This window comes from Oncorhynchus gorbuscha, linkage group LG24 (genome assembly GCF_021184085.1).
Source record: "Oncorhynchus gorbuscha isolate QuinsamMale2020 ecotype Even-year linkage group LG24, OgorEven_v1.0, whole genome shotgun sequence".
Lineage (NCBI taxonomy): Eukaryota > Metazoa > Chordata > Actinopteri > Salmoniformes > Salmonidae > Oncorhynchus > Oncorhynchus gorbuscha.
Window position 1 is genome coordinate 34,636,982 of NC_060196.1, and position 27,793 is coordinate 34,664,774.

Here is a 27,793-nt window from a genome sequence, read left to right on the forward strand (position 1 = left end):
AGGCGAGAGAGTTCAGTGGAAACATGGAGCATTATGTCACTCAGCTACTTTGAGCTTTTGTTCGTTAGCAGCAGAACGTTTTTTTGGCGACTGATAGAACAATGGCGGACCCCTGGCATCGCAGGACTCTAGGGTGGCAGGAGGGGGGGGTGCTTTGGTTGGGCAGGTGGGGTGGAGGAACCATCAACAGGCAAACCTTTGGGGTGGAGGGGGGGTAATTGTTGGTAAAGAGGGGTTTAGGGGGTTATTGGCGAGTGTTAGCCAGTGCCCGTCCCAGGCAGACCAGACAAGTGCTGCTCGATGAGGACCTGGCATTGGGCTGGACGCACCAGAGCCCCTCCCTGAGATGTGGAGTCACGACTCTGGAAAAGAAAAAGAGACAAAAGACGGAGTGTCAGAGTCTATAATTTGGCAACTTCGATCTTATCTCTCCTTTTGTCCACTGATGATTACATCTGCGTTGTTGTTGACCAATCATCTTGTTCATCATTTCTACCCCTGGACATAGTAACATCGATGTTGTTCAACACAGCTCTGACAATTCAATCAAATAAAACATTTAAAGCCCTTTAGAAAAACACACCATAGTCTCTAGAACACTTTGAAGTAAAATCATTTTTGCTTGAAGTGGTAAAAATGTCTCATTCAGTGGTAACAAATCCAGGTTTGATTGACTCGAGTCCTGAGGCTTGTAACCCATGGGGTCAGATATCACAGACGGATGAGATATAGATCTCAGATCGAATAGTTGGATGAGCTTGTGACAACAGAGAGACGGGATTGTGAGCATGATAAATCACTTCATCCTGAGATATTGGCGACTTGAGATGTCCTGAAGGTGTCAACTTTGTTTTAGAAACTAAGTTATCCCTGGAAGCCAAACTACTGTGACGTCAATGCCGTGTCCTGGCAACCCATATCATGCAGCTCTAAATGTCATCTATGATTCAATTATAAGACCGGGACATCTATTCAGTCACCTCCTGTCTGTTACAGGGATGAAAACAGCCGATGGAGCCATGGATGAACAAAACTAATGGCCACATTATGTGAGAGGTTAGCTTGGTGTTTTCAGTTTAGTGAATGAGTCAGGTTAGTCTGTCAATGTGTCAGTGCACCGGTCCTCCTACCTGAGGCACTAACTTGAGGGCGACTTCTGCCGGACGAGTGACCCCCTCTTTGGGGATCCCGTTTTGTCCCAGGTGTCCCCGGTCCTCCCCCCTTGGCACAGACCAGCTGTCCTGAGTCCCTTTACTGCAGAACAGACTGGGGACATTAATACATGTTTCAATATTACACACACACAAGTCCACTCTAAAAACAACACACGACTTTACGAATACAACTAACATGTAATATACCAAAGTTAACGTACATAATCTCACTCTGCCATGATTAATGATGGGTGATCAGGATATATCTAAAGTTTACCTGGCCTTAAAAATCCAATCTGAAAGTACAGTACTAGAAGCAAAGCAACACCTAGTGGTTCCCAACAGGTAGGGCCCCTACTTACCTGCGACGGTATCCAAACATGAGGAAGAGCACACAGAAGATGATGCAGGCCATGCTAATATGAATGCCAACCACGATACCGCCCATCGAGCCCTCGCCATCCTGTATACAGTTACACTGGTTCTCCCCACCTGCAACCAAGAACCACATGATGTGCACATCCATACACTCATTAGCCAGTACAATACACAGTAACATACAGAAAGACATATTAGATCATAAGGCAATGCCAAAAAAAACGAACTAAGAGTCACGGAAAAATGCACTTGAAGCAAAAAGGACAGAAGATCACCAAAAAACGAATACTTGTCTAGAAAATATAGTTTATTATTCAATACTGACTTGACTCTAATATTATTTGGACACTCACCGCCGGTTTTGGCGTTGGTGCCCTCTTCTGTCAGTGACACCAGCCTCTTGGAGCAACCGCTCTCGCCGTTCCCGTTATAGGCCACTAGATTGACTTCATACACCGCTCCGGTTTCTGCAAGAACAAGTCATACGGTGACAGTATCACATTATAAGTTCCCTTTGACAACTTTGAAGGTCATATTTTAAATGGAGAGATATTGGCCGAGTTTTATAGACTGCTCGCTCGATAAAAGCAAGGCTATTGATTGGGCGATTGAAAGAGATTGAGGAGCATGTCATTTTTCACTTCTCTTACCTGGACTGTTCCTTTCCCCTACTCCCTCCCTCCACCCTAACTCACAACTGTCTTTCCTCTCAACTCTCTCACTCTGTCATCTCTAACTCGATACCGCCAACATCCTCCCATGTCTCCATCTTTTAATATCTCGATATAGATTTCGTTATTGCTACAGTAGGAGACAACTTAAGTTCTAAATGCAATGACACCAACCCATCCAGTAATTTTCCACTAGGTGTCTTTACATTTAACTTGATTTATTTTTTACAAATACAGCAAAGCATGTAAGGGGGGAAACACACTTTTAAAGAGCTCCCTTTCACATGTCTGTGCTACAGAGGGATATTAAGATTCTCTTCCATGTTCATGGTAATTAACTTGATGTCACATAATTATTCAAATATGGGGTAATTGTTATTCTCTGCACCACTGCAACCTTTTAAAGCCAGCTCTGGCCTAAAGCTAGCCTTATTGGAAAATCAATGTCACATTTCTTACATCACATCTTTTTCCGGAATTGTCTGCAATTCAGTTAAGACCATGTGTTTTTTAAATTCTTTATTTTCACCTTTATTTAACCAGGTAGGCCAGTTGAGAACAAGTTCTCATTTACAACTGCGATCTGGCCAAGATAATGGGACAAACAAACGTCCAGTCAATAACACAATAGAAAAATGTATATACAGTGTGTGCAAATGTAGTAAGATTAGGGAGGTAAGGCAATAGATAGGCCACAGTGGCAAAATAATTACAATTTAGCATTAACACTGGCGTGATAGATGTGCAGATGATGATGTGCAAGTAGAAATACTGGTGTGCAAAGGAGCAGAAAAACAAAAACATATGGGGATGAGGTAGGTAGTTGGATGGGCTATTTACAGATGGCCTGTGTACAGCTGCAGAGATCAGTAAGCTGCTCTGACAGCTGATGCTTAAAGTTAGTGAGGGAGATATAAGTCTACAACTTCAGTGATTTTTGTAATTCGTTCCAGTCATTGGCAGCAGAGAACTGGAAGGAAAGGTGGCCAAAGTATGTGTTGGCTTTTGGGATGACCAGTGAAATATACCTGCTGGAGCGTGTGCTACGGGTGGGTGTTGCTATGGTGACCAGTGAGCTGAGATAAGGCGGAGCTTTACCTTGCAAAGACTTATAGATGACCTGGAGCCAGTGGGTTTGGCGAGGAATATTTAGCAAGGACCAGCCAACAAGAGCATACAGGTCGCAGTAGTGGGTAGTATATGGGGCTTTGGTGACAAAATGAATGGCACTGTGATAGATTGCATCCAATTTGCTGAGTAGAGTGTTGGAGGCTATTTGTAAATGACATCGCCAAAGTCAAGGATCGGTAGGATAGTCAGTGTTACGAGGGTATGTTTGGCAGCATGAGTGAAGAAGGCTTTTGTCAAGATGTGGCCCTTTCTAGGTATAGATCGTGGCATCCCCTCTCTCTCGCTCTCCTACACCCAGGTTCTGTTATCTCAAGTCGTAAATTCCTGGAGGAGACTCTCTCCCCCTGACCATGCAGAAAGAGACACATAGAGAGAACAAAGTATTTCATATGGCGAACTCCTAAATCCACAAAATGGGGATTTGATACAAAAAGTCTACTTGTGAGAAGGTGGGAATGGTCTGTGGACACTTAAGGGACAGGTATGACAAGTGTGTTTAATTTGGTGACCTCAGAGAGGACAGGAAAACACTATATCTCTATATCTCTGAATATGTACATTTCTCAATTATGGGGTTTGCATCTAATTCTTATCTAATAAGAATCTAATACTTATTTTCCACCATATTTTGCAAATGAATTCATTAAAAATTCTACAATGTGATTTTCTAGATTCTTTTTTCTCCTTTTGTCTGTCATAGTTGAAGTGTACCTATGATTAAAATTACAGGCCTCATCTTTTTAAGTGGGAGAACTCGCACAATTGGTGGCTGACTAAATACTTTTTTGCCCCACTGTATCTATGAGAACATTTCTGAATGGTACTCTGAAGTATCCATTCTAACCATGAAATACTTTGATCTTCAGGGAAGCAGAAAGAGAGAGACTCGTATGTACTCTTCAACAGAAGGACTGATGATTCCAACAGAGATCACAATGACACACTGGGTGTAAATATATGTTGAATGCAATTATCCCCGAATGAGTGAGTTGTTTGTATATGCATTATGCATTTCTGTGATTATTTAGTTAGTAAATAAATGATTAAGACAATTGGTGTATGGATGATTCATTGTAAAGGCTGGGTACATGCAGATAACCAGCAATTTACGATATTTGGAATGAGACTAACGTGAGGTAAAGAATAATTCATTAATAAGAATTGATCAGATATTAAAATATCTGAACAGTTATATTAGGAAAATTATAATTTTGTAATCTGAAGATTTTCCTTGGTGCCCAGACTTCCTAGTTAATTACATTTACATGATTCGTTTAATCACCTAATAACAATTACAGAGATTTGATTTGATAAATTAAGTCTTCACTTTAATTATGCCAAAGACACGACACTTTGCTGCAAAATAGGAAGCTGATTCTAGATTTAATTTTGGATTGGAGATGCTAATATGAGTCTGGAAAGAGAGTTGACAGTCTAGCCAGACACCTAGGTATTTATAGTTGTCCACATATTCTAAGTCAGAACCGTCCAGAGTAGTGATGCTAGTCGGGCGGGTGGGTGCAGAGCATGCATTTAGTTTTACTAGCATTTAAAGGCAGTTGGAGGCCACAGAAGGAGAGTTGTATGGCATTGAAGCTTGTTTGGAAGTTTGTTTACACAGTGTCCAAAGAAGGGCCAGAAGTATACAGAATGGTGTCGTCTGCGTAGAGGTGGATCAAAGAATCACCTGCAGCAAGATCGACATCATTGATATTTATAGAGAAAATAGTCAGCCTGAGAATTGAACCCTGTGACACCCCCATAGAGACTGCAAGAGGTCCGGAAAACAGGCACTCCAATTTGACACACTGAACTCTATCTGAGAAGTAGTTAGTGAACCAGACGAGGCAGTCATTTGAGAAACTGTTGAGGCTGTTGAGTCTGCCGATAAGAATGCAGTGATTGACAGAGTCGAAAGCCTTGGCCAGGTCGATGAAGACGGCTACACTGTACTCTCTCTTATCGATGGCGGTTATGATATCGTTTAGGACCTTGAGCTTGGCTGAGGTGCACCCGTGACCAGCTCAGTAACCGGATTGCATAGCAGAGAAGGTACGGTGGGATTCGAAATGGTCGATGATCTGTATGTTAACTTGGCTTTCGAAGACTTTAGGAAGGCAGGGCAGGATGGATATAGGTCTGCAACAGTTTGGGTCTAGAGTGTCTCCCCTTTTGAAGAGGGGGATGACCGCGGCCACTTTCCAATTTTTAGGAATCTCAGACGATAAGAAAGAGAGGTTGAACAGACTAGTAATAGGGGTTGCAATAATGGCAGTGGATACTTTTAGGAAGATAGGGTCCAGATTGTCTAGCCCAGCTGATTTGTAGGGATCCAGATTTTGCAGCTCTTTCAGAACATCAGCTGTCTAGATTTGGGTGAGGGGGGGGGGCTTGGGCCAGTTGCTGTGGGGGGTGCAGAGCTGTTGGCCGAGGCTGGGGTGGAAAGCATGGCCAGCCGTAGAGAAATGCTTATTGAAATTCTTGATTATCGGGGATTTATCGGTGGTGACAGTGTTTCCTAGCCTCAGTGCAGTGGGCAGCTGAGTGAAGGTGCTCTTATTCTCCATGGACTTTACAGTGTCCCAAAACGTTTTGGAATTAGTGTTGCAGGATGCAAATTTCTGTTTGAAAAAGCTAGCCTTTGCTTTCCTAACTGACTGTGTATAATGGTTCCTGACTTCCCTGAAAAGTTGCATATCGCGGGGACTATTCAATGCTAGTGCAGTACGCCACAGGATGTTTTTGTGCTGGTCAAGGGCAGTCAGGTCTGGAGTCAACCAAGAGCTATATTTGTTCTTAGTTCTATAATTTTTGAAAGGGGCATGCTTATTTAAGATGGTGAGGAAAGCACTTTTAAAGAACAACCAGGAATCCTCTACTGATGAGATGAGGTCAATATCCTTCCAGGATAGATTAGGTTGATTAGAAAGACCTGCTTGCAGAAGTGTTTTAGGGAGTGTTTGACAGTGATGAGAGATGGCCGTTTGACCGCGGACCCATAACGGACGCAGGCAATGAGGCAGTGATTGCTGAGATCCTGGTTGAAAACAGCAGAGGTATATTTAGAGGGCAGGTTGGTTAGCGTGATATCTATGAGGGTGCCCATGTTTACGGATTTAGGGTTGTACCTGGTAGGTTCCTTGATAATTTGTGTGAGATTGAGGGCATCTAGCTTTGATTGTAGGACGGCCGGGGTGTTAAGCATATCCCAGTTTAGGTCACCTAACAGTACGCACGCTGAAGATAGATGGGGGGCAATCAATTCACATGTGGTAGCAGTGCAGGAGTATAGAACTGGTTCATGGTCCACACATGAAAGCTTGGACCCCAAGGGGGTGGATAAAAAGACAGCTATCAGGGGAAAGCAATTACAATATCTGTATTTCACCAGGGGTAAATACTGTCACGCCTTGGTCATTGTATCTTGTGTTTTTGTTATATGTTTGGGTAGGCCAGGGTGTGACATGGGTTTATATGTTGTATTTCGTATTGGGGTTTGTATTAATTGGGATTGTGTATGATTAGGGGTGTGTCTAGTTAGGCTTGGCTGCCTGAGGCGATTCCCAATTGGAGTCAGGTGTTTCTCGTTGTCTCGGATTGGGAACCGTATTTAGGTAGCCTGAGTGCGCGTTGTATTTTGTGGGTGATTGTATCTGTCTCTGTGTTAGTCACCAGATAGGCTGTATTAGTTTCACTCGTTTGTTGTTTTCTTCTTCAGTTATTTCATGTACCACATTTTTCTTCATTAAAGTCATGAATAACCTACACGCTGCATTTCGGTCTGACTCTCTTCAAACAACAGACGAACAACGTTACAGAATCACCCACCATTCACAGACCGAGCAGCGTGTGAACTGGCAGGATCTGAAGGAGGACGTTATGGACAACAGAAGCATGGAGTATACTACGTGGGAAGAAATCGACAGGTGGGCGGCCAACCCAGAGCGAGTGCAGGAGCCCGCCTGGGATTCCCTACAGCAATGCGAAGAGGGCTATACACGTATGGAATCGAAAAGGAAAGCATGGCTATACAGAGCGAAAACCGAAGGTAATGGGGAAAGCGCAGAGAGAGAGTGGCTGAGTCAGGAGTCAGACCTGAGCCTACTCTCCCTGTTAATCGTGAAGAGCAGTTGCAATGGGAGAGACTGCACCATTTGGAGATTTGGACATGGGAGGAGGAATTAGACGGTAAAGGACCCTGGGCGCAGCCAGGAGAATATCGCCGTCCCAAGGAGGAAATATAAGCAGCTAAAGCGGAGAGGCGCAGGTATGAGGAGGCAGCACGGAGACGGGTTGGAAACCGGAAAGTCACCCCAAAACAATTATTGGGGGGGGCCTGGAGGGGAGAATAGTTATGCCAGGTAGGAGACCTGCGCATACTCCCTGTGCTCACCGTTGGGCTAGAGAGACCGGGCAGGCACCATGTTATGCTATGGAGCGCACAGTGTTTCCAGTGTGGGTGCAGAGCCAGCTGCGACACATACCAGCCCTTCCTATTGGCCGGGCTAGAGTGGGCATCGAGCCAGGTAAGCTTGGGCAGGCTCGGTGCTCAAGAGCTCCAGTGCGTCTGCACGGTTCGGTCTATCCAGAGCCACCTCTACACACCAGTCCTCCGGTAGCAGCTCCCTGCACCAGGCTTCCTGTGCGTGTCCTCGCGCCAGTACCACCAGTTCCAGCACCACGCACCAGGCCTCCAGTGCGCCTCGCCTGTTTAGCGCAGCCAGAGCTTTTCTCCTCTCCTGCGCTGTTGGAGTCTCCCGCCTGTTCAGCACAGCCAGAGCCTTTCTCCTCTCCTGCGCTGCCGGAGTCTCCTGTCTGTCCAGCGCCGCCAGTGCTCCCAGTCTGCTCAGTGCTCCCAGTCTGCCCAGTGCTCCCAGTCTGCCCAGTGCTCCCAGTCTGCCCAGTGTTCCCAGTCTGCCCAGTGCTCCCAGTCTGCCCAGCGCCGCCAGTCGGCCCAGCGTCACCAGTCTGCCAGGATTCGCCAGAAGTGCCAGTCTGCCAGGATCCGCCAGAAGTGCCAGTCTGCCAAGATCTTCTAGATCGGCCAGACAACCTGAATCATCCAGTTCCACCAGCCAGCCAGGATTTACCGGAGCCTACTACCTGCCTGAGCTTCCTCTCAGTACTAGGCTTCCTCTCTGTACTGGGCTGCCTCTCAGTACCGGGCTTCCCCTCAGTACCGGGCTGCTTCGGTCCCGGGCTGCCCCTCTGTCCCGGGCTGCCCCTCTGTCCCGAGCTGCCCCTCTGTCCTGAGCTGCCCCTCTGTCCTGAGCTGCCCCTCTGTCCTGAGCTGCCCCTCTGTCCCGAGCTGCCCCTCTGTCCTGAGCTGCCCCTCTGTCCCGAGCTGCCCCTCTGTCCCGAGTTGCCCCTCTGTCCCGAGCTGCCCCTCTATCCTGAGCTGCCCCTCTGTCCTGAGATGCCCCTCTGTCCTGAGATGCCCCTCTGTCCTGAGATGCCCCTCTGTCCTGAGATGCCCCTCTGTCCTGAGATGCCCCTCTGTCCTGAGATGCCCCTCTGTCCCGAGATGCCCCTCAGTTATGTGGGGATCAGGGTGAGGACTATTAGGCCATGGTCGGCGGAGAAGGTGGATTATCCCAGGACGCGAAGGGGAGGAACTAGGACATTTATGGAGTGGGGTCCACGTCCCGAGCCAGAACCGCCACCATGGACAGACGCCCACCCGGACCCTCCCTATGCTCTTGAGGGGGGGGGGGGGGTTCTGTCAAGCCTTGGTCATTGTATCTTGTGTTTTTGTTATATGTTTGGGTAGGCCAGGGTGTGACATGGGTTTATATGTTGTATTTCGTATTGGGGTTTGTATTAATTGGGATTGTGTATGATTAGGGGTGTGTCTAGTAAGGCTTGGCTGCCTGAGGCGATTCCCAATTGGAGTCAGGTGTTTCTCGTTGTCTCGGATTGGGAACCGTATTTAGGTAGCCTGAGTGTGCGTTGTATTTTGTGGGTGATTGTACCTGTCTCTGTGTTAGTCACCAGATAGGCTGTATTAGTTTCACTCGTTTGTTGTTTTCTTCTTCAGTTATTTCATATACCGCATTTTTCTTCATTAAAGTCATGAATAACCTACACGCTGCATTTCGGTCTGACTCTCTTCAAACAACAGACGAACGACGTTACAAAAACAACTAATTTGAATTATAACTGGCAAAGTCTTTACAAATCATTTAAAATGTGTATATTTGTGTTATCATTTAATATAATATTTTATAACATGAAATATAATAAATGTAATCTTAATCTGAATATAATATTTTAATAACTTTATCAACAACAAAAAACTGGAACACCAATATCAAGTGGATTTTAAAGCCCTTGTCATGCTCATGTAATAAAGACTTTCAAACCCTCTAATTATTTTCCTGTTTTTTTCTACGTTATTGCTGTTTCTAATAGCATAGGAGAGAGTACATATTTACCCCAGGTGTGTTTGTTGGTTTTTCATTCCAAGATAAGACATTCTGCTAAATGACTCAAATGTAAATGGATTCCTGTATTTCTTTCCTCACTCTCTTATTATTTCAGCCTTGCATCACTATTATTACATTGACTAATGTGGTAGGAAAAGTGCACAAAATATTATAAAGGTACATATACATTACTATGTTAACTGATTCTTTCCAGTGTCTAAGAGACAAATAAAAACAAACTAATAATTCATAGTCTCTGTTGCTGGAGGTGATATGATTCTGTTCTTGCATAATTCATGCATACACATTCTCACTCACTCACTCACTCACTCACTCACTCACTCACTCACTCACTCACTCACTCACTCACCCACTCACCCACTCACCCACTCACCCTCTCACCCTCTCACTCTCACTCTCACTCTCACTCTCACTCTCACTCTCACTCTCACTCACCAAGACGGGAGATGGTGTGGGCATTGACATGGCAGGGGAACTGAACTGGCTCTTGGAAGTTGGTGTGCGGGACCCTGCGGTAGGTGAGCCTGAAGCCCTCTGCCTTGCCAGGCTTGCTGGGGAGCTCCCATAGCACCTGGACCGCAGTGGAGTTCACCACCTTGGTGAAGAAGGTAGGGGGAGTGGGCACTACAGGAGTAGAGATTAGGACATTGGATGTAAAAAAAAAACAATAAATTAATCAATGATTGGAAAGGACAGCAGAAAGATAGAAATAGTGTAGAGATGGTTAGAGAGGCAGTATGAAAGAGAAGGTGTATGAATTGAATACAATTGGAGAGAGAGTAAAAGAGGGACGAGGATGAAATTATGATAAAGCTCAAAGAGATAGTAAAACCGGGAGAATTAAACAAGGAAGTGTTTATCAGTGACGGAAGAAGAGTGAAATAGTATGAGTATTGACATAAGTGCCCAGACATGAAGAGAACAGATGAGAAAAGGGTGATGCGAGATGTAAAAATGATGAAATGACATCAAAAGAGGGAAGAGGAGATAAACACCTTCATTCGATCACAGGTTGTAAATAACCAGGCAGGCTATCAGGCCGTTGAATAATTTTTAGCCATTGTATGTGGGGTAGAGTGAAGTAGCCACTAAACACTGATCCTAGGTTAGCGTTACATCCCCCCCCCCATAATATAATAGAATCAATTTATTTATTTAATATTTAATTTTAACTTTTATAAATAAGACATGATTTATGCTTATAAATGTTTAGGAATGCTTATAAATGTGAGTAATTTTTTATAAATGTTAAATAAAATAAAACACTAATTTATTAATAGCATATGTACACTATAAGTATAATAGTACACTATTCATACACAGTTTATAAATTGTTATTGTTGAAAGTAATTATAAAGTGTAACCCTTTATGTTGCACACGGGGAAATCGTTACGGTTAGGCTTTGAGGAAGCTGACATGCTGACCAGACTGCTCGCGCGCGTGCATGTTGATTTTGCCCACCCACACCAGACGCGATCAGGACACGCAGGTTGAAGTATCAAAACAAATTCTGAACAAACTATATTCATTTGGGGACAGGTTGAAGAGCATTAAACATCTATTCCATTCTAGCTAGCTAGCTTGCTGTTGCTAGCTAATTTGTCCTGGGATATAAACACTGGATTGTTATTTTACCTGAATATCACGTTTTAGGTATGACCCAGGTGCAGACAGTGTTGAAGAAACTATAGTGTATTATTTAAAAAGGGGCAGGCAAAAGACAGCTCAAGGCAGGCAGGGGTGAATGATCCAGAGAGGGTGTAAGGCACCGGAACAGCAGGCTCAGGGTCAGGTCAGGCAGAGGACGGTAATCCAGAGTAGAGGCAAAGGCACAGGACGGCAGGCAGGCTCAGGGTCAGGGCTGGCAGGAAAGGTCAAAACTGGGAACTAGAAAACAGGGACTATAGCAAAGACAGGAGCAAGGAAGCTGGCAGGTATGAACGAACAAAACGAACTGGCACAGACAGCCGGGTGGGCGACACCTGGAGATGGGCAGATGGGCGACACCTGGAGAGGTGTGAAGACAAGCACAAGGACAGGTAAAACAGATCAGGGCGTGACACCTGAAATGCACAAGGTCCTCTACTCCGACAATTAATCCACAGATAAAAGGGTAAACCGAGTTTGTTTTTTGTAATCTCTCCTCCTTCAGGCTTCTTCTTCTTCTGAATTTATATGGCAGAAGGCAACCAACTTTATGATGCATTACCACTACCAACTGGACTGGAGTGCGGACCTCAGTTCATCTTTCAATCACCCACGTGGGTATATGCTCCTAAAAACCAATGAGGACATGGCACGTTGGTATATGCTCCTTAAAACCAATGAGGAGATGGGTAAAGGCAGGACTTGCAGCACGTCGAGGTTCACAAATACAACCAAGTTCCATCTTAGCGCCTGGCTCTCGTTGACGCGCAACAGCAGTGTGAGTGCAATGATTGGATAAGATGTATGTGTAGATTTATTTTGCAACGCGAGCAGTGTGCATGTAAGCTGATCATAGCATTAACATGTTCCTGGTGACATACCGCCCCCTAGTGTTGTAGCCACCACAGTGCTGGACTGCTGGCTGGCGCCCAGTGGGGAGTAGGCCTTGAGGTAGATGGAGTAGGTGGTGGCTGGCTCCAGGTTGATAAAGTTGTGCTGGAAGGTGGTTTTACTGACTGCCTCCTGCAGCTCTCTGTTGTCCGGCTCTGGGGGGAACAACAAGCAGTATCATCATTAGTTGTTGTGGCAGAAGTAATATAAATTAGGGTTAAGTTCCATTGCAGCAGGCACACTCAGGCAAGAGCAACTAAAGTATTTGAAAGAAAACAAAGTGCTATCTCAATTGCTCAAAAATCTGTCCTTAATAAACTCATCATTAGGCTGGCTTTCACCTGGCCAGTTCTTTTAGATCAGAACAATGAAGGACAGGAGGCTAGGAGACGACAGATTTTTTGAGGCAATTAAGAAAGAGCTTTCTCTTAGCTCTGCTTTGAACGCTGATAGATTATCACACAGACTCTCACTCACCTCCGATCTTGCGGCTGTGGAGCACATAGCCGATTATGCCGTCGGTGATCTCGGCTGGCGGTTGGATCCAGGTGAGCTGCAGGGCCCTGGGGGAGAGGGCTGTGGCCGTGAGGCCCTGGGGGGAGTCGGGCAGATCCTTGGCCAGGGACACAGCCAGACGGGCGCTAGCCTGGTTGGTGCCTGCCATGTTCTCAGCGATGCACTGGTAGATGGCCTCGTCCTCCGAGGTGATGCGCGTCATGGCCAGGGTGCTGGATATTGGAGATAAAAGATTACATCCGGTTTTTGATTGTTTATTTGAGTTAGGACAGATTAAAACATTGCTATATTGTGTAAACGACATAAAAATGGGTTGGTTGTATGTGTTCAAACAAATATTCAGATAAACAATGGAATTCTTTGTGATTAAAAACATAATCATTGATTCTCATCCTCTCTTGTTCAGTGTAAATACAGAGCTTCAGCCTACTCATCAGAGGGAGATTTCAGCCACTATCCAAAAATGCCACCTTGTGGTGAAATATATGAACTGCTCTTCTGTAGGTCCACTTGAAAAATAATCTAGGGGAAGTGCTGATTTTGCAGATTTAGCGTATATTTCAACGAACATTTTATTTGCATTTTGGTATGTTTGTTTTACCTACTTAAGTTGAATGCACTGACTATAGGCCTAAATTGCTATATATAAGACTTATTGTCTGCTTAAATGTAAACCCAGCTGTGTATTCATTACCGTTTACCAAACGGAAGCAAAGAGAGCAAAACAAGAGTTTCTATTGGACAAATTCTGGTAGGTCCCTCCCCGTTTCATTCCGTTTAAGACATGTTTTAAAACCGAATCGGCGGAATGAATACACCCCTGGTGTACAGTACCTGTTGTTGTTGGTGAGTTTGACGTTGTCGCTGGGCATCAGGATCTTGCCATTCTTCAGCCAGATGAGGTGAGGCTCAGGGACCCCCTGGGCCACACAGGTGAATACAGCACTGCCCCCCGCTGGTTTCGAGACAGACTGCGGCCACTGCATGAACTCAGGGGGAGCTGGTGGGGAGAGAATTGTGAATTTGTTGTAAGTGTATTGTGTATATAAGTGATTAATCCTTGTATCACTGTGGGGGAAATGGCTGAGATGAAGAGAATGGAAGGAGGACAATATGAGGGGATAGTAGAAGAGAGGAAAGTAAGCAGGACAGTGATAAGTGGAGGGATAAAAAGGTTGTTTCGAGAAAAAAATGAAAGGCAGAAGAACAGTTGTATAGAAAAGGAGGATGAATGAAAGAGGAGGATGCCAGAAGAAAGATGTTGAGGGTAAACAGATGGAGAGAGAGCAGAAAGGCATTGATTAGAATGACAAGGCCTTTTTGGGGAGAGCATTGAATTCTACGTGCTGTCATTCTTATAATGAACTATAGAGGTTAGCTATACTATCGTATAAAGGTGGTTATGACCATTGCAGTCCTAATATTTAAGGACTTTCAGAAGTGAATTTGATTTGACCATATCTCTAGACCATATAATTTTATACAGTTTTCTCTGACCTGATAGAAACATAGCTCTCAAATCCTAAATGCACAGTAGGACCCTGAGTTTGTCCTGACAATGTGACCTGACCAGGAAACACTTTGTCCATAGTTATAGTAGCCTATTGCATGCTGCCCACATTACAAATACCTCAATGTTAACAAATACAGGTGTATCAATACATACAAACATCCCTACATCTACCCCAACAGATCTATACAAACATTTCTCTCCTCTTCCTGGAGCTTGAACTTAACATAGGGAGAGACTTCCAGAGGACAGCCTAATATTACCCTAACCCCCACTTCTCTATCCCCTTCTGACTCTTCCTGGCTCTCCAGGGTGTCCCCAGGACATATGCGGGGTTCACCGTCCCGCCTGACACCAAGTTCAATAGCACACAATGGGACGTGCATATATGTAGAGAACCCCAGCCCTAGCCCCTCTTGCCCCCTAAGCATCTCATTGATTTATTGACACTGACACCCCCTGAGCCCCTGCCCTCTCCCCTCCCTGGCTGAGGCCCAGAGAAACTGGGCCTGGGAAGAGAGATAAACAGGGTCTAAGGGAGAGGTAGTGTGAGAGCAGAGAGAACGAGAGAGAGCGGGACACACACACACACACACACACAATGCAAATAGTCTGGGTAGCCATTTGATTACCTGTTCAGGAGTCTTTTGGGGGTAAAAACTGTTGAGAAGCCTTTTTGTCCTAGACTTGGCTCTCCGGTACCACTTGCCATGCGGTAGTAGAGAGAACAGTCTATGACTGGAGTGGCTGGGGTCTTTGGCAATTTTTAGGGCCTTCCTCTGACACTGCCTGGTGTAGAGGTCCTGGATGGCAGGCAGCTTAGCCCCAGTGATGTACTGGGCTGTACCCACTACCCTCTGTAGTGCCTTGCGGTCGGAGGCCAAGCAATTGCCGTACCAGGCAGTGATGCAACCAGTCAGGATGCTCTTGAAGTTGCAGCTGTAGAACCTTTTGAGGATCTCAGGACCCATGTCAAATATTTTTCGTTTCCTGAGGGGGAATAGGCTTTGTCGTGCCCTCTTCACGACCGTCTTGGTGTGTTTGGACCATTCTAGCTTGTTGTTGATGTGGACACCAAGGAACTTGAAGCTCTCAACCTACTCCACTCTAGCCCCGTCAATGAGAATGGGGGCGTGCTCGGTCCTCCTTTTCCTGTAGTCCACAATCATCTCCTTAGTCTTGGTTACGTTGAGGGATAGGTTGTTAATCTGGCACAACCCGGCCAGGTCTCTGACCCCCTCTCTATAGGCTGTCTTGTCGTTGTCGGTGATCAGGCCTACCACTGTTGTGTCGTCTGCAAATGTAATGATAGTGTTGGAGTCGTGCCTGGTCATGCAGTCATGGGTGAACAGGGAGTACAGGAGGGGACTGAGCACGCACCCCTGGGGGGCTCCACTGTTGAGGATCAGCGTGGCAGATGTGTTGCTACCTAACCTCATCATCTGGGGGCGGCCCGTCTCGAAGTCCAGGATCCAGTTGCAGAGGGAGGTGTTTAATCCCAGGATGCTTAGCTTAGTGATGAGCTTTGAGGGTACTATGGTGTTGAACGCTGAGCTGTAGTTAATGAATATCATTCTCACATAAGTGTTCCTTTTGTCCAGGTGGGAAAGGGCAGTGTGGAGTGCAATAGAGATTGCATCATCTGTGGATCTGTTTGGGCGGTATGTAAATTGGAGTGGGTCTAGGGTTTCTGGGATAATGGTGTTGATGTGAGCCATTACCAGCCTTTCAAAGCACTTCATGGCTACGGACGTGAGTGCTACGGGTCTGTAGTCATTTAGGCAGGTTGCCTTAGTGTTCTTGGGCACAGGGACTATGGTGGTCTGCTTGAAAAATGTTGGTATTACAGACTCAATCAGGGACATGTTGAAAATGTCAGTGAAGACACCTGCCAGTTGATCAGCACAATCTGATTGTACTTCAGCCAGTCTCTAACTGCTTGGTTTAGTATGTCATTGTAGCTTTTAGGTTAATGCCCTTCAATATGTCTACACTATGTTTTTGCATTGTATTTCTCACCAATTTCTCACAGAGCCCTAATGGATGATGTACAACAACTTGAAATTGAGAGTGGCTAGATCATATCACTAGCCTGATGACCTATAATTTAATAATTGCTGTTGATAGCGTATACTGCTTTCATACACCCAGACTGTTGTTGTTCTGCGAATAAGTTGCATTTGTGTTTAGGGTTAGGATAGATGATGACGACGGGGGGGGGCTGTTGAGGGATAACTATTAAGCCAATTGTTGGACTGAATGGAAGGGGCGACTGGAATGGACGTCTGAAGCACAAGGGGTGTTTTGTGTGTTTGTCACGTATGTGTGTGTGTGTGGGGGGGGGGGTTATTACATGCTCGCTTCAACCATGGAGGTGGAGCCAAGCAGAACAAAAATGCATCAGTCTGCCCAATTATAATGACCCAGGTCAAGGTTGAGTGGCTATCCTATGTTCAGGATATATCTCTTTTGGGTCTGAGCCCTCACTTTGCTCCGTCGCCGTAGAATAAAACAGTGTTCATGATATCAATCACATTTATCTGAACACAGAGCTCATAACCTAGGGATACTGGTCAGTTGTCAGGACTAGTTCAAACACGGACTCAAATCGAACTAAGTGCATACATACATTACATCTATCCAATTTACTTATATATCCTACACCCAGACTGTTGTTTGTGTTCAATAGTTTTTACTGTAATTTGGTCAATAATTATTGCTGTAATTTTGTCAGTAGTTTTTACTGTAATTTGGTCAGTAGTTATTTATATCATTTGGTCAGTAGTTATTACTGTCATTTGATCAGTAGTTATTACTGTCATTTGGTCAGTAGTTATTACTGTCATTTGGTCAGTAGTTATTACTGTCATTTGGTCAGTAGTTATTACTGTCATTTGGTCAGTAGTTATTACTGTCATTTGGTCAGTAGTTATTACTGTCATTTGGTCAGTAGTTATTACTGTCATTTGGTCATTTGGTCAGTAGTTATTACTGTCATTTGGTCAGTAGTTATTACTGTCATTTGGTCAGTAGTTATTACTGTCATTTGGTCAGTAGTTATTACTGTCATTTGTCATTTGTCAGTAGTTATTACTGTCATTTGTCATTTGGTCAGTAGTTATTTATATCATTTGTCAGTAGTTATTTATCATTTGATCAGTAGTTATTACTGTCATTTGGTCAGTAGTTATTTTATCATTTGATCAGTAGTTATTACTGTCATTTGGTCAGTAGTTATTTATATCATTTGATCAGTAGTTATTACTGTCATTTGGTCAGTAGTTGTATCCCACTTGTAAGGGCAAGAATGAGGAGAATGAGTGTTAAGAGACAAACCACATTACATTTATAGCAACATAATTCATTATGCAATTACGCACAGCTAGAGGATAGGCTACAAACACTAAACATCCTTCCAGTTTGGTTCAGTCTATTTCAGAGTCTATTTCAGAGTCTAGTTTAACCTAATTTCAGGGCTCCAGGCCCTCCGGGGGGGGGGGCTTTATGTCTTTTGTGGTAGGACTACATCTTGAAACATATCACTTATGTTACGTTGTTCCTAGTTATAGTTTCATAGATCGTGTGACTAAGAGCTATATAATAAATATCCATATATGGCTTGGATATGACCCTCATCTGTGTAGTATATTTATCAAAAGGTAACTGATCTATTTCTAACACAACTGATTTTGTAGATGGTGTTTGTTTCATGCTGAAACAGGAGAGGGCCTTCCTCAAACTGTTGCCACAAAGTTGGAAGCAGAGAATAGTCTAGAATGTCATGTATGTTTTAGTGTCAAGACTTCCCTTCACTGGAACTGAGTGGCCTAGCCCGAACCATGAAAAACAGCCCCAGACCATTATTCCTCCTCCACCAAACTTTACAGTTGCCATTATGCATTGTGGCAGGTAGCATTCTCCTGGCATCCACCAAACCCAGATCATCCGTCGGCAGACCGATGGTGAAGCATGATTCATCACTCCAGAGAACACGTTTCCACTGCTCCAGAGTCCAATGGCAGCGAGCTTTACACCACTCCAGCCGACGCTTGGCATTGCTCATTGTGATCTTAGACTTGTGTGCGGCTACTGGCCATGGAAACCTATTTCATGAAGCTCCAGACGAACAGTTCTTGTGCTGACGTTGCTTCCAGAGATAGTTTGGAACTCAGTAGTGAGTGTTGCAACCGAGGACAGATGATTTTTACACGCTACGTGCTTCAGCACTCCGCAGTCACGTTCTGTGAGCTTGTGTGGCCTTCCACTTCGCGGATGAGCCGTTGTGGCTCCTAGACATTTCCACTTCACAATAACAGTACTTACAGTTGACCGGGGAAGCTCTAGCAGGGCAGAAATTTGATGAACTGACTTGTTGGAAAGGTGGCATCCTATGACAGTGCCACATTGAAAGTCACTGAGCTCTTCAGTAAGGCCATTCTCCTGACAATATTTGTCTATGGAGATTGCATGGCTGTGTGCTCGATTTTCTACACCTGCCAGCAACGGGTGTGGCTGAAATAGCCAAATCCGCTAATTTGAAGGGGTGTCCATACTTTTGTGTCTATATAGCGTATGTTCTACTCTCTGACATATATTCTGTTTGGTTCTGACACTCATATCTAATGTGAAAAAGACCCTCTCAGTAAGCCGGCAGCTGTGGGATCTGCATTTTAAAGCCTTTCAACGATTCCAACCATCTCCACATTTTTTTAAAGAAAATGTTCTACCCCAAAGAAGGCAATGGATGAGGGGGATGATTTAACCGGCCCTCCATTCAGAGAAAGCAGTCATCACACAATGCCCTGCACCCTTTGTGTCCCCCCTCCCTCGGTGTCCCCTGAACTCTGCCCCCACCGCCTGACATCCAGCTTTGACGAGAACAACTGTCCCCCCTCCCCACTCACCCAAAAATTGTAGTAACGAATGACAGGGTATGGGGACTGGTCACCCTCCTCTCTCTTTGGGGGACACATCAATCTTACCCTCCTCCACACCAAAAACCACCCCCTTCTCTCTCTCCTTCCATATCTGTCCTGACCGGTACGGTGTTCCGCCATCTCTCTATTCCCCGACTCCGACCATTTTCCTAGGACAGGGTCAGGGGTAAGGGGTCAGAGTTTAAAGGTGAGAGGTGATTCTTCACTCCCCCTTCCCCACACACAATGACCGTCTGCACATCCTGACCCTTATTTTTTTCTCACTTGTTCTTTCTCTCCTCTCTCCCATTGTCCAAATCTATGGCCTTGCATCTGTCCTGTCCTATCCTGGCTGCCCCCTTGTCCCGTCATATCATGACTATGACCGGAATGTTTAAGAGCAGAAGGGACAGGGAAACAGACAGTCTGTCAAGAGGACAGAGTGTGTGAAATAGCAGACCTCTATGGCCTCCAATAACCTCCTTTACACAGTGTATATATCTAAAGGTCTCCAACTGCAAAGTAGGACTTTGAACTTGAGTGGTGTCTCACATTAACAGCATCATATCTCAAAGTATTTCATATTATTCTATATGATCAGACTTGCCTTGTTGGCAGGAATAGGGAACATGTGAGAGCTAAAAATAGGTGAAGTAATTAGTCTCATGGCCATTGCTATTCTATATGATTTGTGCCTAACCAATACCTTTCTATTGTTATTATTGGATGCAACATGGCAAATCAAATCAAATCAAATCAAATTTTATTTGTCACATACACATGGTTAGCAGATGTTAATGCGAGTGTAGCGAAATGCTTGTGCTTCTAGTTCCGACAATGCAGTGATAACCAACAAGTAATCTAACTAACAATTCCAAAACTACTGTCTTATACACAGTGTAAGGGGATAAGGAACATGTACATAAGGATATATGAATGAGTGATGGTACAGAGCAGCATACAGTAGATGGTATCGAGTACAGTATATACATATGAGATGAGTGTGTAGACAAAGTAAACAAAGTGGCATAGTTAAAGTGGCTAGTGATACATGTGTTACATAAGGATGCAGTCGATGTTGTAGAGTACAGTATATACATATGCATATGAGATGAATAATGTAGGGTAAGTAACATTATATAAGGTAGCATTGTTTAAAGTGGCTAGTGATATATTTACATCATTTCCCATCAATTCCCATTATTGATGCAAATTTAAGTCCATCCTATGGTGGTGGATTGTAGCCACTTTTTGAGAACAGTATCATAGACACCTTTTGAGAACAGTATCATAGACACCTTTTGAGAACAGTATCATAGACACCTTTTGAGAACAGTATCATAGACACCTTTTGAGAGCAGTATCATAGACATATTTTGAGAACAGTATCATAGACACCTTTTGAGAACAGTATCATAGAGTATCATAGACACCTTTTGAGAACAGTATCATAGACACCTTTTGAGAACAGTATCATAGACACCTTTTGAAAACCGTATCAAGTATCAGCAAATATTAAGCGGACATTCAAGCTGAATGTACCTCCAGTATTACATTTTAAAAGGGAATTGGGGATTTTAGGTCACTTTGGGCCTGTATTTGACATTGACAATGTCCATGAACCAATAATTTCACCCATTTCATGTGACCGCCATCCTAAAAAGCTCTTTGTTCTTTTTTCTTTAACAAATAGAGCGAAATCAATAAATGTATGAATGCATTAAAGACCACGTCCTCCATGGCCAATCCACTTGTGAAAGACTGATAGGGAGAACTATTGATTGACCAGGTCAAAGAGGCTGACACAACATGGATCAGGAGAGCCTTAACAGCTGGGTGCAAAGTAGAGTAATTTAAATGGATTATAGGGGTGAAGGGATATATGGAGATATAGTGTACTTTATAGGTCATATTTTTCTAGCTAGGTATTAGGTAACATTTTGTTGCTATAGGCTACATTTTGTTTTGGTATTAGGTAACATGTTGGTAGCTAGGTATTGTAACAGTTTGCTAGCTGCTAGCTATTGTAACTAAGTAGGCAAAACTTGTCCAAACCAGAATGCCCATAGGGGCAGGAGCATGAGGCAGCTTTATGTACAAGTACACCCACTGGACAGGACGCTAATCTATCGCAGGTATGGTAACTAGGTATTGTAATAAGTACTTCATGAGAGCTATATTTGGCGAGTTCATTAAGGAAAAGATATTGATTGACTTTGAAAGTGTAAATGCAATGTTAAGACATCAACATCAATCTATTGCACATCAGTTACATATTCTGTGCCGATTATCTCTTCTAGAGAGGCAGGAGAGCAAACATGATTACATTCTAATATAAACCTATCAGAGGGGTTTGGGTTAAATGCGGAAGACACATTTCAGTTGAATGCTTTCAGTTGTACAACTGACTAGGTTTCCCCCTTTCCCTTTCCATAGTTGTTTACGGTAGGGCAATTTGTTTCCCATTATGCTGTTGGTCTCTCACATTGACCAGCGGTGTTTTGACCCTTGTGTGGTCCTCAGTATAATGAGAAACACTTAGGATAGCCAATTAAAATGGGGGTAATGACAGTTAGAAATATGAGGAGGGTGAACGTATGGACAGTTGCTGGGTGATGGATGGGCCTTGTCACTGAGGTAGTGACAGCAGTGGACACACACACAAAGTCCAGCTGGAGATTAGCGTCAATGCTTAATTACAAGTGGGAGCACGGGGTCTCTATCACGCCAATAGTGTCACCAAAAAAAAAAAAAACTACTCCCATCCCCACCTCACCTCCCCCACTTCAAAGCTCTAAGGGGGGCAAAGGTGAGGTGAGAGGGTGGAGCTTGGGTATCAACTCCTCTCTCAGAAACCTACCCCTTTTCCTTCAATTCCCTGGCAGAAGTCATGGCCAAATTCAATACAGCCAGTCCCAAAAGCCCAAATCCTACACCCACACACCCTCACCCCACCTTCCGGACATGAACCCCCCTCCCCCTTCCTGCGATCTTGTGTATCCCTCAGTTGTCATGATCATTGGCTAAGGCTCACTGTGATATGGAAAGCCATTCTTGGAGGATATCATTTACTGTTGAATAAATTCCCAATGAATTATTGAAACTTTACTTTGATTCAGCCTTCAGGCTGTGCCTTTTAGTGAGGTGAGGCAGGTACAGTATTACCATTTTCAGACTCTTGTGTTGACCTAAACCGTACTCGGATGGCTCAGATATTTTCTTTTCACATCACTGTGCCAGCAACATTGGTGGATGCTAAACCAGGCCAGCTCAGTACAGCTTGGCTCGACTTACTTCTGCACAGTAGTCGGAAATGGGTATAAGTGTTTGGAGGGAGCTCACCTTGAACCACCAGTCTTCCCAGTGCGGTACGCCTCATCCTGGTCCCGGGGCGGTTGGCGGCGCACACGTACACCCCTGAGTGCTCCAGCGACACGTCCGAGATCATCAGGTTTCCAGTGCCCAACACCTGGATGCCCTCCACCCCGATGGAGCGCCCATCTGGAGAGAGCACACACACACACACAACGGAATAAGACATAGGCCAACATAGTACAGAAAAACACAGGGTTCATACAATCAAAATCAAGTTTGTTTAGCAACAAAATCGACGCATGCACAACTATGGGGCAAAACGGGTTTAGCTTAGATTGTTGACAAGAACTATACTATATTTCATCTCCAATGTTTATTGAAAACATAAATACATTTGCACAATGAGCACTTGTCTCTCAAGTACATTGTTACAGCGGTTGGTTAGCTTGCTAGCAATCTTTTGTCATGTCAGCATAGACGTGACATCAGTCAAAAGACCTTAAAACAAGGCATGGTATCAAGAACGAGAAGAAACTAACTGAAACAAGCCATTGCGATTCCACACATGACAGCTTCTTGTCATTGTCGTTAGTAATATAATAAAAATATATGCAATTTAGCAGACGCTTTTATCCAAAGCGACTTACAGTCATGTGTGCATACATTCTACGTATGGGTGGTCCCGGGGATCAAACCCACTACCCTGGCATTACAAGCGCCATGCTCTATCAACTGAGCTACAGAAGGACCTGGCCATACAGATTCGCAAAAACAATGGCCTTCTGTTCCATTGAAGCATGTGCATCGTTTTCGTGACATTCTCAGCTAACCCGTCTACAGAGCAACATAGTGCAGAATAACTGACACAGAGATCAAATCATTGTTGAGCTGCTAGCATTAACTCAGCTGAGTATCCTAGAAATTAAGGCCATTGTACGCCATTCTGATTGCATGAGAACAATCGTTACCCAGCCTGCTCCAAGACACGATGGGCCGGGGATTCCCTGTGGCGATGCACTCCAAAATGGCTGTCTGGTGGACAGTGATGGTCAGGTTCTGGGGCCCAGAGAGGATAACTGGCTCCTTGTAGATCCTGGAAGCCCCACCTGTAGAGAAAGGAAAAGGACACAAACAAAGAGAGATAAGACACTACCTTAAGACTGTTTCTTCAGCTGAGTAAGACCATGTTCATACTTTGGCTTAAGCCTATAGGACTTTTAACACTATTTGTGTGATTAGCATAGACATGGTCAGTTCAGTATTATTTAGAGAGTGTCGCAAACAACTTAAATCATAGATTTAAAAAAGCAACATGAACAAACCCATTGGAACACTATTGCCAGGTCCCTCTAATTATATGATCTGTATTGTAAGGGCTGGTTTCCCAGACACAGATCAAGCCTAGTCCTGGAATAAGATGCGCTGACAATGGAGAGTTCGCCATTGAGCAGTGGGGTCGTTCCCACTCACCGGTCACATTGAGCACAGCCTCGTGGCTGAAGCGTGTGTTGGCGATGTTGGAGGCCACACAACGGTACACCCCGGCGTCGATCCGCCTCACACCAGTCACCTGGAGGATACCCATGGGCAGGAGAGTGTACCTAGACAAGTGAGGGGGAGGAGTTGAAAGAGTTGTTAGTGCCCACATGCAGTAGATGTGACATAGTTATTCTGAGAATTTAAAAGTTAGGCATTTTGAAAAAGTAGTTATCTGCAGCAAGGTAGCTACATCGCTAATATGGCAAACTCTCTTGCAGGGTGACGGCAAGCGCCAAGTTCATTAGCAATCATCCAACAATAACCCATTTTTTTTAGGTGTGTGTGAGTGAGTGTATAGGCCTATATATTAGTATGATGATACCTGTTGTCGGTGGTACTGAGTGGGTTTCTGTCCCTCTCCCAGGTGATGTTGGCCTCAGGCACACTGTTGACCTGGCACTTGAAGCGAGCCACACCGCCATCGTCCACTGACATAGACTCTGGGTGGGTATGGAACTTAGGGAGAACTAAGGAAGAAAGAACAACAAAATATATATCCCCATTTAACATTCATTGACCCAGGTTAGTCTCATTGAGATAAAATCTCTATTTTGCAAGAGGAGACCTGGTCCAAGATAAGCAGCAGAGTCAAAAATATTATACAAAAATATCAACATTAAGAACACCTTCCCCCCACTTTTGCTCTGAGAACTGCCTCAATTTGTCAGGGCATGGATACTACAAAGTGTCAAAAGATTTACACAGGCTCCAATGCTTCCCACAGTTGTGCCAAGTTGGATTGATGTCCTTTTGGTGGTGGACCATTCTTGATACACACGGGAAACTGTTAAGCGTGAAAATCCCAGCAGCGTTGCAATGTGTTTATCTTAAATCTTGTCTGAACACTATGTTTTGTGTGTGTGTGTGTGTGTTTTGTGTATGTCCACGTGTCAGTAGACTTAGTGGGGTGTACCATTCATCACCCACAGTGACTCAAATAAACAAAAGAGATGAAAGAGTCTGAGGTGGTCTCAAGTTGCCAGGTATGCAACGAAGGTGCTCTCAGCATGGAGCATCATTTATAACAGAGTCTATAGAGTCCGAGGGGGTCTTGGGTTGCCATGTATGCGACAAAGGTGTTTGCAGTATGGAGCATCATTAAGAACAGACTCTTGCCTGTTTTGACAGAGAGGGGACTACATTTAGTTTAGTAGGACAAAAGCCGTGCTTTGACCTCTCCACAGTTTTTATGACTTCTGTAGCCTTACCCTGGTAACATTCGCTGCTGGTTCTCTCTAAATCACATTCATAAGGAAATATTATTGACTAATCATGTGTTTGTGTAGCCAGGCTACACATTGAACATATCACTAATTGTAAAGCCTCGTTCACATTACCCATAAGCACTCTGTTACGCTGCGCCGGATGTCATGCATTTCAATGGGGACGTCCACAACAGAGTGGGATTGCAAAGTAACTAAACAAAACATGTATTATTTCCTGAAACAATATGTTTATCCTGCCATGAATGAAAAGGTCATATTTTGCAATCTCCCAAAATAAATCTCTAATGAGAGGGCTCTCCGCCATCTTGCGCTACACTTGTTCGTTCAGTAGTGGGGCAAGACTCCGTCAAGATGACGTATGGAGTAATGTGATTATTCAAGGCTACTCTAAAACTACGTTTGATGTACTGGGCAATAATGTACATGTATTATGTAACTCATCTTTTTCCCTTGACTGAAAATGAAAGAGTATTTTTGTTATTTGGAAAACTGCGCCTCGGCCATAAGTCAAGATGTGTAATCTTTGTATTGATATAGTCTTTAAAATGAGTTATTTAGCTACTGTATTAGCACCAGTAGGGGTTGGCAGGTGGAGAATAACGATCCCAGCAAGTGCAAATTAACAATTTCCCTTAATAGTCACCATTATGCTATCTTGTGTTGTGTATAGATAGATAGGTGAAGTGTTTTCTGTGTATTGTATGTGCGTTGAGTGTTGGACATCTCCTATACATAAGTGACAGTTATGTTGGTAACTGGTACAAATTACACTAGGTGAAACGGTATGTAAGGGAGGGGAACTCACATGCAAGCTGAACCCGGGCCTTGCGGCTGACCAGCATGCCAAAGCGGTTCTGGGCGGCGCAGTCGTACTCTCCAACGTCCGTCTCACTTCCGCCTCTCTCTAGTCGTTTCTGGAAGCTCTGAATGAAGAGGGTCCCGTTGGGCAGCACCTGTACCCGCTCCTCCACAACCACGGGTACCCCGTTCCTGCGCCACGTGATCGAGATGGTACCCTCGCCCTCCACCCGGCAGTCCAGCATCAGCGGTCGATCCCGCACAGCGATGACGTCGCTGGGCTCCAATAGGAATGCCAGCTCCTTGGCACCACATACATCTAGAAAAGGGGGGAAGAAGATCATTGGCAATAAGGGTTGAGAACATCAGTGTTGATTCATTTTGTAGACCAGTACAGCAGGGAGAAATGGTGTCATGTAGTCCAGGATGATGAGGATAATACTGTGTTTATTATTGTGAACACTGGTGATGCAATTGCATGTGTTTATCTAATCACCTACTATAAGTACATTCCCAAAGGAACGCATTGTTGGCTATGTAGTTTACCCATAAAGTACCTTTCAACCCAATCCCTATAAGATGAGGTAAGGGTGACAGACCAGTAAGGGAGCTTAATAATTGCACTTTATGGGACAATCTAGTAAACGAAAAAATGTATAAACTTATAAACTACACCTCACAGCACTTTGTACTGGGGCACTGAGCATGTCATGGCTGGAGCCTTGCCTGTCTCTAATCCATTCATACACCAAGTTTCCCGTCCTATGCCCTCTGTATCTGTGTTTACAAGCAAAGACGTAGACACAACAACACAGAAGGGGACCAGAATGGAGACGGAGTGTCAAATGCAGTTTTTTCCAATCCCAAAAACTGCATTTGACACTCTACACCGGCCAACTGATTGATGGCTGTGTTAGTTCTGCGTCCACAAGACTTTTACCGACACCGGCCACAATAATAGGGCCAAATGCCGTGGAGTCATTGAGCCAAAGAGGGTAGGAACAATGGGCGAGACGGAGGCAGAAGACTAGCAAGGGTTAGTGGGGTCAAGTTAGGAGAACTTCTATTAAACCAGGCGCAGATTGGCGTCAATGGCGCAGTGACGACACTCATACTTGTTCTTACCCCACCTCCCCACAACCCCTAGAAATTCTCATCACCATAAACCAACACACCCCTCTATGCGGGCCATCTGCCCCTCTAATTCCCCCCTGCATCCCTGCATCCCTTTCACCAAGGCTCCGGGGTGACTTTCCCATGCCACTGAATCACCCCATTCCCCTCTCAAAGTTGACCCCGCTGACACGGCCAGTCTTCCCCATTTTCTTCATCTTTTTTGTGGGCAAACAGACTCAAAAACCCCTGCCCCACCTTGACCCCTCGAGATGGCCGCTCCCTTTCTCCCAGCTGTTGAGGTGGGGAGGTAAAAGGGAGTGAGAAAGTGACACAAAGCCCCAAAGCTCTTGAACTTGCATGATGAGATGCACCATCAAGTTAATGGAGAACTTGTGCATCCATTTATGAAAACTATAGTGAACCCCCCTTCTTCTCATCTACAGAGCCATCCCCCCCTCCCTCTGACCGCCACCACAATCACATCACACCTTCACACCCTTCCATTCAGCACCTGGCAAAGCTGTGGTCTCACATCCAT

General features: G+C 44.6%; 1 protein-coding gene across 1 annotated transcript; it reads right to left on the reverse strand.

Moving 5' to 3' along the window:
• Positions 1–257: 257 nt before the first annotated feature.
• LOC124012230 (immunoglobulin superfamily DCC subclass member 3-like) lies at positions 258–27,793 on the reverse strand. The gene is made up of 15 exons (XM_046325706.1): positions 27,788–27,793; positions 27,435–27,546; positions 26,147–26,458; positions 24,438–24,582; positions 24,047–24,177; positions 23,545–23,682; positions 22,604–22,762; positions 13,670–13,835; positions 12,797–13,047; positions 12,310–12,474; positions 10,216–10,404; positions 1,886–1,999; positions 1,517–1,646; positions 1,131–1,254; positions 258–362 (listed from the first exon to the last, which is right to left on the reverse strand). Exons 1-15 carry the CDS (start codon positions 27,791–27,793, stop codon positions 258–260), a joined length of 2,247 nt encoding a protein of 748 aa, XP_046181662.1.

Bases quoted from the DNA above. Each gene is read 5' to 3' on its own strand.
- LOC124012230 (XM_046325706.1), bottom strand. The intron at 12,475-12,796 runs GTGAGTGAGAGT...TGTTCCCCCCAG, and splicing joins CCACAGCCGCAAGATCGGAG to AGCCGGACAACAGAGAGCTG. The intron at 10,405-12,309 runs GTATGTCACCAG...CTACTCCTGTAG, and splicing joins GGCTACAACACTAGGGGGCG to TGCCCACTCCCCCTACCTTC.